This window comes from Elephantulus edwardii, unplaced genomic scaffold (genome assembly GCF_000299155.1).
Source record: "Elephantulus edwardii isolate Elephantulus edwardi_28Jun2011 unplaced genomic scaffold, EleEdw1.0 scaffold00233, whole genome shotgun sequence".
Classification (NCBI taxonomy): domain Eukaryota; kingdom Metazoa; phylum Chordata; class Mammalia; order Macroscelidea; family Macroscelididae; genus Elephantulus; species Elephantulus edwardii.
This window is the reverse complement of record NW_006399983.1, coordinates 4,074,931-4,089,281: the sequence shown is the minus strand read 5'-3', so window position 1 is coordinate 4,089,281 and position 14,351 is coordinate 4,074,931. Positions and strand designations below refer to the sequence as shown.

General features: G+C 42.0%; 1 protein-coding gene across 1 annotated transcript in view; it reads right to left on the bottom strand.

Moving 5' to 3' along the window:
• The window catches only part of DNAH9 (dynein, axonemal, heavy chain 9), a 623,295-nt gene that overhangs the window by 398,860 nt on the left and 210,084 nt on the right, over positions 1–14,351 (bottom strand). Inside the window, 1 exon segment of the mRNA XM_006898570.1 lies at positions 3,662–3,819. Coding sequence (XP_006898632.1) covers positions 3,662–3,819 — 158 coding nt within the window.

Below are 14,351 nucleotides of genomic sequence, written 5' to 3'. Positions count from 1 at the left end.
CTGCCAGAGAGGCACTGTCTTTGGGACAGCTGCACAACTCTCTAGGGGTTGCACCCCTGTTGTTGTTATATGCTGTTGAGAAGCTTGCGATTCAGAGCGGCCCTATGTACAAGAGCCCTAAACTCTGCTCTATCCTGTCCCAACCTCATTGTCTCTAACACACCTACTCCCAGTACCCCAGTCACTGAGTCAATTCATCTCATCGAGGGTCTTCCTCTCCTGCGCTGTCCCTCCACTCTCCCAAGCACCACAAGGACTGGTCCCTCCTTGCAACATACGCAAAGTATGTCAGAAGGAGCTTCAGAATCCTTGCCTCCAAGGAGCACCCTGATTTCAACATCCCCAGGGAAAACCTGATTTTTTCTCTGAGCAGTCCATCGTATATTTAATACTATTCTCCAGCACCACAGCTCAAAGGCATTAATTGCCCCCTAAATTCTTTCACAGTGTATAAAAGTTCAGAGGATGAACCAAATACATTTTCAATATTATTTTTAAATCTGAAAATAAGGTTAAATGTGTAGTCAAACAAAGGAATGTAATGCTGTCACACACACACACACACACACACACACACACACTCACTTGCTGTACAACATGATGAACATAGTTAAGTTCGCTGAGTTAGAGGTGAAAAAAATATTAAAATATCTGAATGTTTTGTTATGTAGGTACTTAAAGATATTTCTGTGGACAAAAAACTAATGACATGGGGAAACACTAATGAATAAAAATAAGGTTCTAAACTGTGCGTAGCCTGATCTAAATTTTGGAAATAAAAATAATTATTCAGCAGGAGTGGCATCCACTTCCGAAATAGCTTGCCTCCAGAAACTCTATGAATGTGGAGAAACGATGAAGGTTATACAAGTGTTCAGGTCTTTCATTCATAGGGTTGCTATGAGTTGTCTACAACTTGACAGCACCTAACAACAACAACATTCCTACACTAAAGAGAGTGCTTCCTGCTTGGTGGTAAGGAGTTGCACTGCATGTGGCTTGAATCCACCAGCTGCTCCATGGGAGAAGGACAGAACTCTCTTACGCTATTTGCTTCCTCTGGAAACCCGTGGGAGGGATCTGCTATAAGTTAGTTCCAACCTGATGGTACACAACAACAACCACTTCGGGGGTGGGGGGGGGGAAGAATGTGATTAATTAGCTCTGGACACAATTGGATAATTGGACTGCGGGTGGGTGGCGGCAAAGCCTCTGGAATCAGACTGCCAGGGTTCAAATCCCAGTTCAATGCTTACCTAAGATAAGCAATTGTCTGAATCCCCACTTCCTGTCTTTACATTGGGGATATTAGTGGTAATCGTCACCTAATAGAGGTTTTGTGGGCATGAAATGCAAAAGTATGGCAATATGGGTTGTTTCTGAAAATGCTTCTCTCGTTTTTCCCCAAAAAATAAATGAATACACATAAAAAAATAATTCTTACCACTGACATCAGGGTCAGGGTGAGACTGAGAAAAATTGGATAAATTATGTATACTGCATTGAAACAGATGAGGGAGAGAACTGTTTAAAAATGATATATGATTAGGTATTATGGTTATGACAAGAGACCAGAATGAAGGTTGCATAGTGGAGGGTGGGAGGGGAGATTGTATACCAATGAAGGAATTGTTCTTTTACTTTTCAAAAAGAAGAGTGAACTGGGGGGAGGGGAGGGCAGGGAGAAAAAGGCAACAATGAATGAATGGAAATCTAAAATCTTTGTAAACATTCATTAAAATTAATAAAATAAAATTAAAAAAAGAAAAAAATTTATTCTTATCAAGGTGATAATGCACCTCCTTTATTGGTGGTGACACAACTCTCATTTAATAAACAAGCTCAATGGGTAAACAAACATCACACAGTAATCTGTGGCCCCTGTTTAGGCAGTGAGTTTGCCTTTCCAACAAGTGCTGGGTTCACAGGGGATCTGGTAAAATTAAGATGTGCTGCCAGCCCATCTGTGTCATGGGATTAGTCACCAGTGGGGCAGTTTAAAATAGAGAAAGGAAAGCACTCAAGTAGTTGCCCAGTAGCATCCTCATCCTCTGAGAGGCCATTAAAGTATTGACCCTGCATCCTAGACAGAGAGCACTGGACTCCTGTGTTCAAAAACAAGACCAAGCACTTTATCCCTGCACCCCACTGCCTTCCTCAGGGACAGACCAGTGGGTGGCAATTCAGAAGCCTCAGGCTTCTTCCAATTTTCTCTTTGCGGGATTTCCTTCTCTTTCCTGAAAGCAGAAACCAGGCTTCATCTCGTGCTGAAAAACTCATTTGTGTTTCCTTATCAAAATAAAGAAGACTTAACAACATGGCAATATCCACCGGTGGCAGGGGTGAAATAAAAGACGAGCTCCCGTGCATTGCTGGTAAGAGTGTAATTCGGTACCACTCTGTTTAGAAAGCAATTTGGCAATGTGTATTGAGAGCCTTAAAAATGTTCCTACCGGTTAATTCCGTAATTCCACTTCTGGGAATCTAGCCAAAGAAAATAACCATGCATACGGGGGTGGGGGGTTGCGATTTATACAACGATGTACATTATAGCATTTCACATAAACATTTTTAAATGTTAGGAACAGTCTTAACATGTAACTACAGGGGACTACTTAATTACACTTTCGGCCATGTACTTGGTAGAATAATATACAGTCATAAGGCAAGACTTCTTAAGATTATATAATACAGATAATATTTATGACATTTTAGTGATACATCACAAAATTTATTTTAAAAGGCAAAAGTGTATGTAGACTACAAACATACAAACTTAAAATAGATACCTAAAGACTAGAACAAAACAAAGCAAATATAATATTACTGTCACAGCATTAAAAGTCTAGAAAAAAGACCAGGTTTACTGGTCCAATAGAAGTTGGTGGACCTATAAAGAGGTTTTCTGAAATTTCTAGTATTATCTCTTTGACTTTGGAACCAAAACACTCCCATGGCTCAACAAGGTGACTGGTGATACCAGGAAGGCACTCACTCCACAGACTAACCAATCATACAAGGTCAAAAGAGTAGCATTTGCTCAGGCATGAAGCCAAGAAGGCAGCAAGGATGGATGGAAATGAGAATCACAAGTAGGAAGTGGGGAAAGTGTGATTATAAAGTTGGTGGTGCTAGAGAAGAGTATTGAATGTACCATGGACTGCCAAGAAAACAAACAGAGAGGGTTAAACCAGGCTGCTCCTTGGAGGCAAGGATTCTGGGGCTTCGACTGACATACTTTGGACATGTTGTAAGGAGAGACAGGTCTTTAGAGAGGGACATCATGCTGGGTAGAGTAGAGGGACAGCACAGGAGGGGAAGACCCTCTAGGTGGATTGATTCAGTGACTGGGGTAATCGGGATGGGTGTGTCAGAGGCAATGAGATTGGCATAGGATAGAGCACAGTTTAGGGCTGTTGTACGTAGGGTCACTATGAGTCGCAAACGACTCGACGGCACATAACAACAACAACAACAACATTACAATTAAAGTTATGGAACAAAATGTGCATGAGTAAATGAATGAAAAGCTACTAAACCTTGTAAGCTTTCACTCAAATAACAATTTAAAAGAACAAAGTATTCGTTTGTTTCAAAATGACTTTTCTCTGTGTTCCCACTGTCCCCAATTCCCGTGGGCCTGAAGCAGAGCAGTGCTCACCTGAACAATGCCTTGAGGTTCTCCGGCAGCTCCGTCCGGCCTGCATAGCCGGGGTTCATGGTGATGAAAATGCCCACTGAAGGATTCAGGCTGATCTCCTCCCCAAGGAAGCTGAAACGCTGCTTTTTATCTTTAACTGCATCTTGAATGCTTTTCACCTGGTGAATGTGACAGAAGCTGTGAGCCCGCGATTACCCACAACACACCTAGCTGCCTTGTGGCCCTTGACTCTGAAGAGCAGACATAGGCATCTGGTACCCCGGATCCCCACTGAAAGGTTCTGGTGTCATGTCCAGAGGGAATCCAGTCACCCACATCCCTGTTTCTAACTAAGTGGTTAAGGATGTGGGTGAACAGGAAGCAGGTGCTCAAGTCTCTGAGTGTCAAATCCTCCATAATACTCACTGATGTGTATTAGCATAGACAAGGACTTTGTCCTCCCTGGTCCTAGTCCTTAAATTGTTATACTGTTCATTCTCTGTGCATTTATTTCTGTTCTTCTCCCCTCACCAAACTGTCCTGCTCCCTGCCCCACAAACCCCTCAGTTACCCTCCTATTGTCACAGCAGGGGTCTATATGCAGTATTTGTCCTTTTGTGACTGAGTTACTTCACTAAAAAAAATTCCCTTCTCACTTGCTCATGTTATGTTGTATTTTATAAATACTTCATTGTTCTTTAGTGTCGCTAAAGTATACTAAATTTCTTTAATATTTCATTGTGTGAATTTAGCAGTTTCTCCATCCATTTGTTTGTTGATGGACATTCGGGTTGTTTCTATTTTTTTTTTTTTTTTTGCTATTGTGAATAACATTGCAATGGACATATGTGTACATATCTCTGTTTATGTCTCAGCTCTGATTTCTTTGGGGTATATTCCTACTAGTGGATTACATGAGATTTCTATGTTCACCTGTTGGAGAAAAAGCCAAACTCCCTTCATAGTGGTTAAATCACTTTACAGTCTCACCAGCTGTGCATGAGAGTTCCAAACTCTCCACAACCTCTCCAACATTTATTGCTTCTTGTCCCATTAAACATTACTATTGCTTCTGGGGTGGGATAGTATCTCACTGTTGCTTTCATTTGCATCTCTCTGACTGCTAGTTGTATTGAACATTTCCTCATGGACATTTGTTGGCCTTCTGGATATCCTCCTTTGTGAAGAGTCTTTTCATATCCTTTGTCCCTTTTTATAATTGAGTTATCAGTCTTTTTCTTGTGGAGGCCCTATTGTGGTTGTTATTGAGTATGTCTCATAGTGAACCATTGAACAACAGATCTGAAATCTGCCCTAACTTATCCATCTTATCATCATCCTTGACACATTTGTCTCCATTGCCGCAGACATGACATCAGTTTTTATCACAGAGGTCTTCCACTCCTTCGCTGATTCTCCTCCACCTTTCCATGTATGATGTCCCTTTTCAAGAAATAACCTCTCTCACCAATATGCCCCAAATATGTGAGACAAAGCGTCACTAGCAGTGCCTCTAAGCAACACTCTGGCTATACTTTCTCCATGACATAACTTTGCTCTTTTTTAGTCCATGGGATATTCATCACCCTTCTCCAAAACAACAACTCAAATGTATTGGTTCTCCTATCATCCTTACTCATTGTCCAGCTCTCAGATGCATAGCAGGTGATTGGAAAGCCTGTGATTTGAATCAGGCACACCTTAGTCTTTAAAATGACATCATTACTCTTCAAGACATTAGAGAGGTCCCTGGTAACATATTTTCCCATGTTATAGATCTCCCAGTTTCCTGAGTGCTGGTACAGAGGGTGTTGAAATCACTGACAATTTCAATTTTTTTCTCCATCCATCATGATGTTGCTTGTTGGCACATCAGAGAGGATTTTTGTTTTCTTGATGTTTAGATTAATTCATATCGAAGGCTGCCCTTGATCCTCTGCAGCAAGTGCTTCATGTCCTCATTTTCAGCAAACAAGGAGGCCCAGTATATTCTGTAAATTTTAATTACAAGATCTTGTCTAATATGTCATTGCCAAATATTATTTTACAATCTATGGTCTTTATTTTCACTGTACAGAAAAAAAAGTTTTGATGCACACATGGATTTGATTTTTAGAGGGTCCCATTCATCAACCTCTCTCTGGTTGTACATTGTAAGCTGTTTGCAGACTTATTTACGTGATAGAACTAGGGCTTCTAATTTTTCCCCCTATTTTGTCTGTGATGATCTTTGTGGTTTTTTTGCTTTACCTCTAAGTCTCTAATCCATTTTAAACTGACATTTGTGTATGGTGTGAGATGTGGATCCTGTTTCAGTATTCTGCAGGTTGATGTCCAGTTTTGCCAAAGAGATGATAGTTTCCCCATGTAATGGGTTCTATTTCCTTTTAAAATATAAATAATGGAAAATTATGAAAAGCTATACTCTGATAAACTTGAAAACCTAGAGGAAATAGACAAATCTCTAGAAATCCACATCTTATCCAAATTGACAGAGATACAAGTAGAGCATTTGAGCAGACTCATCACAAAATAATAAATTGAACAGGTTATAAAAAGACTCCCAACCAAAAAAGTTCTAGCCTAGGTGGCATCACAGGTGAATTTTAACAAACACTGAGATAAGCTATTACCAAGTCTATTAAAATTACTCCAAAATGGAGTGTGTGAGAAGGAATACTCTCAGAGTTACTCTATGAAACAAGCATAACCCTAACACCAAAACTGAAAAAAAAAAGAAAGATAGAAAAGAAGAAAAGACATCACAAAAAAATCCCCACCCACAACAAACTATAGATCACTATCTCTCATAAACATAGATGCAAAAATTCTTACAAAAATCATGCTTAATAGAATCCAACAGTATATAAGTCATCACATTAATAAAGCAAAGAATAAGAACCACATAACATTAATAATTGATGAACATAAAGACTTTGCCAAGATCCAACACTCAACAAAATAGGAATAGAGGGGAATTTCCTCAACACAGAGGGGAATTTCCTCAACACAGATTATATACGCAAAAACAAGAGTCAGAATCGTTCTTAATGGAGAGAAACTATAAACATTCTCCTTGTGAACAGGAGCCAGGCAAGGATGCCCAGTATCACCACTGCTTTTTAATACTGTATTGGAAATTCTATCTAGGACAGTAAGTCAAGAGAAGAAAATAAGAAGTATCCAAATTGGCAAAGAGAAGATAAAACCATCCCTAAATGCAGAAGATAAGATAGTGTATGCAGAAACCCTAAAGACTCAACCAAAAACTGTTAGATTTAGTAGACCACTTTAGTAAAGTGGCAGAATGCAAGATCAACATACAAAAATCTGCTGTATTTCTGTATAGCAACAAAGAAAGAACAGATAAAGGAAACAAGAAAAGCAATATCAATTACAACAGTCAACCAGAAGGTAAAATATGCAGGACTAAACCTATCTTTGGAAGGAGGAGTGGCATCCACTTCCTAAATTACATGCCTTCAGAAACTCTATGAACTTTGATAAATGTCGATAGTTGTAGAGGGGGTACAAGCCTTTTGTTCCTATATAGTGTCTCTATGAGTCACGCTCAACTCGAAGACAATCAACAACAACAAACCTATCTAGAGACATTGAAGAGCTACATAAGGAAAACTACAAAATATTGCTAAAAGAAATAAGTGGCCTAATTAAATGGGAAAATATTTCCTTTTCATAGATAGGAAGTCTCACCATTGTGAAAATAACAATCCTACCAAAAGCAATCTTATAAGTTCAGCACAATCCTAATAGAGATACAAAACTAATTTTTCAAGGAGATGCTGTTGTTCTTGTTATGTGCCGTCGAGTCGTTTCCGACTCATAGCGACCCTATGCACAACAGCCCTAAACCCTGCTCTATCCTGCGCCAACCGCACCGCCTCTGACACACCCAACCCGATTACCCCAGTCACTGAATCAATCCATCTCATAGAGGGTGTTCCCCTCCTGCGCTGTCCCTCCACCCTCCCAAGCATGATGTCCCTCTCCAAGGACCCGACCCTCCTGGCAACATGTCCAAAGTATGTCAGACGAAGCCCCAGAATCCTTGCCTCCAAGGAGTAGCTTGGTTTAATCCTCTCCAAGATGAATCTGTTTGTTTTCCTGGCAGTCCATGGTACATTCAGTACCCTTCTCCAGCACCACAGCTCAAAAGCATCCACTCTCCTTCTGTCCTCCCTAGTCATTGTCCAACTCTCTGATGCATAACAAGCGATTGCAAAGACCATGGCCTGTATCAGGTGCACCTTAGTCTCCAGAGAGACACTCTTGCTCCTGAGTACCTTTGAGAGGTCCCTAACAGCAGACTTTCCCATCGCGATACGCTTTTTGATTTCCTGACTGCTGGTACCAAGAGTGTTGACTGTGGAGCCAAGCAAACTGAAGCTGTGAACACTCTCAATCTCTTCGTCATCCATCCTGACGCTGCTAATTAGTCCAGTGGCGAGAATCTTTGTCTTCTTGACATTGAGCCTTAGTCCATACTGAATGCTGCAGTCCTTGACCCTTCGCAGCAAGTGCATGAGGTCCTCCTCAGTTTCAGCAAGCAGGGTTGTGTCATCTGCATAACGCAGATTGTTAATAGATCTTCCACCAATCCTGATGCCACAATTCTCCTCATAGAGCCCAGCTTCTCGGATAATCTGCTCTGCATACATGTTGAAAAGGTATGGAGACAGGATGCATCCCTGGCGTACACCCTTCCCAATTTTGAACCATGCAGTGTTACCCTGCTCTGTTCTGACTACTGCCTCTTGATCCAAGTACAGGTTTCGCATTAGCACAATTAAATGTTCTGGGATTCCCATTCTTCTCAGAGATTTCAAGGAGATAGAAAAGAAAATTTCAAGTTTCATTTGGAAAGGAAAGAGATCCCAAATAACCAAAGCTCTTCTGAAAAACAAAAATGAAGTAGGAGGCATCACCTTCTCTGATATAAAAACTTATTATAGTACCAAAAGCAACATGGCATTGGTACAGTGACAGACACATAGATCAATAGAACAGAATTATGAATCCAGAAAGGAACCCATAGCAATTTATAATTGACCTTAGAACTTTTTATGTACAGCCTCATTTGACTCTCACAACAATTTTTGAGGACAACACAATAAAAACAAACAAGCATACAAATAACCATGATAATATAGACAGATTGAGAGGTCAAATAGTTTGGCCTAAGCTACACAGTTTTTAAGTGGTGTCATCAGGCTTATTACTACATGGCAGAGAAAACACCAGTACCTGCATCTGGAACTGTTTCAAGGACTAAGTCTTTAAAGTGCTTAGCATAAAGAAAGTACTTAAAAATAGGAGTTAGGATGGTAGCTATTGGAGGGGGTGAGACCAGGCTGCTCCTTGGAGTCAAGGATTCTGAAGCTTCATCTGACATACTTTGGGCATGTTGTAAGGAGGGACCAGTCCTTGGAGAGGAACATCATGCTTGGGAGGGTGGAAGGACAGTGCAAGAGAGGAAGATCCTCGATGAGATAGAACGACTCAGTGCCTGGGGTAATGGAGGTAGGTGTGTCAGAGTCAGTAAGACTGGCTCAGAATAGGACAGAGTTCAGAGCTATACTACACCATGAGTCACAGGTGACTCAATGGCACATAACAACAACAATATATATATATATAGGAAGGAGTGTAAAAAGCTGTGCATGGCATAGGTAGGCTTGAAGACTTCGTGATTCCTTTCTGAAAAGACTAGGCAATCCCTGGGTTGTATGAATGGTTAATATGCTCAGAAGCTTGGTGATTTAAGATTACCAGTAAAGCCTCAAAAGAAAGATCTAGTGACCCACTTTCAGAAACCACATGGAGCACAGATCTACTCTGACACACACCAGGTCACCAAGAATTGGAGTCATCTCCACAGCTGCTGATTTAAAGAGGCCAGTCTTTTCCTCAAGTACAGTGGAGCCAGAGTGGATGTAAGCTGAAGCACGACCTGGTCAGGCCTACATTCGAGGCTATTCTTCCAGCAGTAACCAGAGCAGAAATGAAATTCAGAGTTTTCGTTTCACCCATGGTTTTGATTTGTTTTTTATTTTTAAAAGCATGCACAAACATGATCAACCCAGGCAGGCCTAGAGCCAGGCCTGTGCCAGACTTCAGAGTATTTGGGAGAATTTCCAGCGTCTCAGGGGGCTAGGGCCAGTATTGGGTAAAACAGGCATAAAACGTGGCTGGGTGGAAAGAATATTAAAGCAGGTACCAATGAGATAAGGAAGGCTTGAAAAGTCACGCCAAGAGCTAAGAGAAGGCAAATGTCATAGGAAGTAGCGAAGATCAGGTCTTAACTCAATAAAAACCAGGGGACCAATAACACTGGACCTCAATCTTGACATGTGTAGTGTTAGGCACATGAGTGGTGTGGTGATCAGTGGACTGGAATAAGAAGGGCTCACATCTTGAACTCTCTGTGACATCATCCTACTGGCTCAAACTCAAGACTAGAAGAAGCACATCCCTCAAATCAGCTCTAGTAGGCAATGATGCAGGTGGCACTGGGTCTTCCTCCACGTCACTGTTGGAGAAATGGCCCATCTCACTCTCTGAGACTAACTTTCCTAATAAAACTATCTTCACTTTCACCTTCACTCCTGTCTCTTCACCTTTCCCCTCAGGTGCCAGCTCTAATAAGGGCTCAGGCCACACCAGGCTTATTTTGAGCAGGACAAACAGCAAAATGTGGCTGATCTAAGCCAAGACCAGGGAATGTAGCCACAGCCAAACTTTGTATTATTTTCCATTGGTTCCATTTATTTCTGTCTTGCCAAGGGAATTGGAAACCAAGACATTGACAATCCAGTAACAAAGGTTCTCAAAAGAAAAGTCCAAAACCTGGGACCATCTCAAAGTTTAGAATAAGCCCTCACATGTATGCTAAGTCCAGGTACTAAATAGCCCTGGTGTCCAGTTCTGTGATGATAGGGCTGCTAGTGTGTGAGTGAGATTCAGACAGACAGTAAAAAACTGAGATCATTTCTACCAGACAAGCTCTCTCTCATCCCTGGAAGCACATTTTTCAGGATGCCTAACAAAAAAAGTTGCTCTCTGGAGGCAAGGATTCTGAAGCTCCATCTCACAATATTTTGGGTATGTTCTCAGGAGGGACCAGTCCTTGGAGAAAGAAATCATGTTTGGAAGGGCAGAGACACAGTGTAGGAGAGGAAGACCCTGGTAAGATGTTTGGGGCAATAGGGGCAAGTGTGTTATAGACAGTGAGATTGGTTCAGGATAGGACAAGGTTCAGGGCTATTGTGCATAGGGTCACTATGAGTCGCAAGCAACTTGACAGCACACAATAACAACAGTTTACAATTAGGATTCAGCTCCTTTCCCAAAGCACAGCTCTAATGACTGAATCCATGGAGACTCACTGAAATTAGTTCAAGACTAAAGCTTTGGTTTGATGTGCAGAATAAGTAATGTGATTACGGCAATGACAGCCTCCAGCACGGAGGCCCAACAGACAGAGGTCTGTCCTCCTGGCTCTCAGCCCTCATCATCCCCTCAAACTGCAAGATATGCAAATGGTAAATGCTCAGTGGCTTTGCTACTTGGCTCCTGGTTTCTGTTCTTTCTCCCATCCAAACAACAGACAGAGTGTTCACCTTGTTAGCTAGCAGGGGAGGGAGCTAGGAGGTGAGTGTAATTACCATTTACAAATCGCTCTGATAATAGTGGGTGAAAGTTGTGACAAGAGTCAAGGACCTTTTCTGTGCTTCCTCTGACTCAGCACTCCCTCATGTAGAATCCTCCCTCTCAGCAAGAATTTACAATGCACTGTAGGATTGGAGGCATCTGTGCTTTTGTGTGAAATTCTATGGGGGGTGGGAGGAGTGCAGAAGGGTGTTGTGCAGACTTGATGGTGCAGTTAGTGAAGCGTCAGTGCTTCTTGAAGGTTCTGTCTGTTAATCTGGTTCATGCGGCACAGGAGGCCCTTGGTCTGAAATTTCCTTATTGATCAAACAGTAAGTGATGCTCATCAAACATGGCAGTGGACTGTCACAGTGGCTAGGGATCTGGACCCCCTGATGAATCACAGATCCTAGAAACGTCCAGAGGTTTTTCTGAATGCCAAGGAGAGAAGCAGGGGTGCTGGGATTGGCTGAACAAAACTCTAAGCACAGTCAGGTGACGGTGCACACACAGGAGGACACACTCCTCCTTCATGAGCATCTCTTTCTCATTCATGGTTTTTGGAGATTTTAACGTTACAGAGAATAGCGAGATAATAATAAACATTTATCTAGTATTTGACAGGTGCTGGGCTCCAGAGTATTTTGCATGCTCATCTCCTTTGAGCCTTGCAGCAGATGTGTGAGACGGGTGGTCTTAGGTTTTAATTTTGTAAATGAAGACATTGAGGCAGGAGGCAGTGAGTAAAGTTGTTGGAGGTTAATTGCACCACAGTTCTCTAAGGCACTGACATTAGGAGAAGCGGGGGTGGGTGACAGAAGAACTCCCTCCACCCAGCCTTTCCAACTTTACTGTAAGTTTAAAACTAGTTCAAAATAAAAAGGTGGGGGTAGGGGTGGGTGGGAAGAACTTCTCTTGTGTCCAACACTTCGTAAGAAGTGGGCAGTGGAGTGAACTGGATTTAAAATCAGGCTGTCTGATGTTAAAAGCACATGCTTAGAGCCACTTCTCTAAATGACATACGTGGCCTGCCTCTCTCCTCTCTCGCTTTCTCTCCCTCCCTTTATCTCACACTCAAACTCAATAACATCTATTGATTCTGACTCTTAGCAACCCTTCATCTGGTCTCCAAGGCTATAAACTTTAATGGGAGGAGATTGCCCATGTCTCTCCCAAGGAGCCACCAGTGGATTTGAATTGCTGGAAATGCAGTTTTGGGTTTGCAGCACAACACACTATAGACTACAGCTCATAGAAACCAGTATTCTCAAGGGGTAATTTTACCCCCTCAGGGAATAGTAGGCAACATCGGAGACATTTTGGGTTGTCACAGTTATGGGAATGGTTGCTACTGGCATCTCATAGGCAGAGGCCAGAGGTGTTACTAAACTTCCTACAAAATCACCTGACCATTCCCACAAGCAGAATCACCCCGCTGGAAACCTCAGTGCTGAGACTGAGAAACCCTGACCTAGACCAAATATTTTTCCAATGAGGACATCAAGATCAAGAAGATAGTCACCATTCTACACCTGGGTCCCTCCAAACACCTCGATAATCCTTAGCCTGACCCCAGGGCGTTTTCACATATGTTTACATCAATTCGCAGGTGATTTGAATGAATGCTCATGCACTGAGGTCCATACCATTCGTGGATTTCTACTCTCACCTGTGGCCCCTGAGTGTCCTCAATGATCCCTGCACATTGATTTTCTCTTTCTGATGAGCCTAGGGTCCTCCACTTCCTTCTGCCACCAGCTGCCAAGGGACTTTTCACTCACCCTGCAAACCCACACCAGCTGGCCTCAACTTTGGGTTGTCTTGGAGTCTTGTGAGTCCAAGCTCCAGTCTTTGAAATAAGAACCCTCCAAACCTGCAGTGAGTCAATTTCAACTCATGGCAACCCCATGTCCTGTGCGCCAAACGTTCTTCAAGGCTGTGACCTTTTAGAAGTCATCCATTAGGCCCTTCTTTGAAGTACCTCCAGGTGGATTCAAGCCACCAACCTTTGTGTTAGCAGTTGAATACTTAACTGATTGTGCCGTCCAGGGAGTCCTGGGAAGATGGTTCTCCTTTTTAGAGTCTCCCTCCCAAGCTCTGGCTTTCAGAATATGAAAACGACCCACGAATCTTTTTTTTTTCTTTAAAAAAAACCCAAAACCAAACAACCCAACACACACCCCCCACACCCAACCAAAAACTAACCCCAAACCACACAAGTCCTACTTCAGACCAATTTCTCAGAATGACTGAGGCAATTCTAATATGGAGCTGGGGACGGGATGATTTTGGTAAGGCAGCATTGCTCTCACTTCCCTGTGCCTGGGAATTATTGTGAAATGCGGGGGAAAAAATACAGATTTTATTTAGCAGGTTCTGGGTGGTTAAGAATTGGCTGCATTCAGGAGCAATGATTTTAAAAAATACTACATAACTTGAGAGAGACTGAAGAGTATTATGCGGAGTGGACTAATTCAGTTTCATAAGGACAAATACTGCATAAGAGCAATATTGTAAAAATAGAAAGATAATTTGTAAAATGTGTGCGGAGGTCCAAAGAGGGAAGGGGTGGGAGCGGAGGTGTGAGGATGAGCAGGAGGGAAATCACGGGCTCACACAATTTGGTGGGTGGAGGGAGGGGGTAAAAGAAAGAGGAAAGATCCATCAGGCACTTGAAGACAAAATAATGGTGGGCATCATTCAGTGGTGAGTAATTTTATAAAACCCAATGTATGGGAGTGATTGTAAGAAACACAATGTGAATGAAGGAAAGTAGGAAACACAATATGTATGGATTTTGTATGCAAGCCAACATAAAATAATAATAATAATAATAATAATAATAATAATAATAATAGACTTGGCTGTTCAAACCCATTACCAGCACTACAGCGAAAAGATGTGGCACCCTGTCCTGCAGAGCCACTGTGAGTCAGATTCCAATGATCAACAATGGTCTTGGCTTTGGCTACAGGTGTGATCTAAGAGTCTGTATTTTTTTTTAAAATTAATTTTGATGAACATCTACAGAGATTTTGGAATT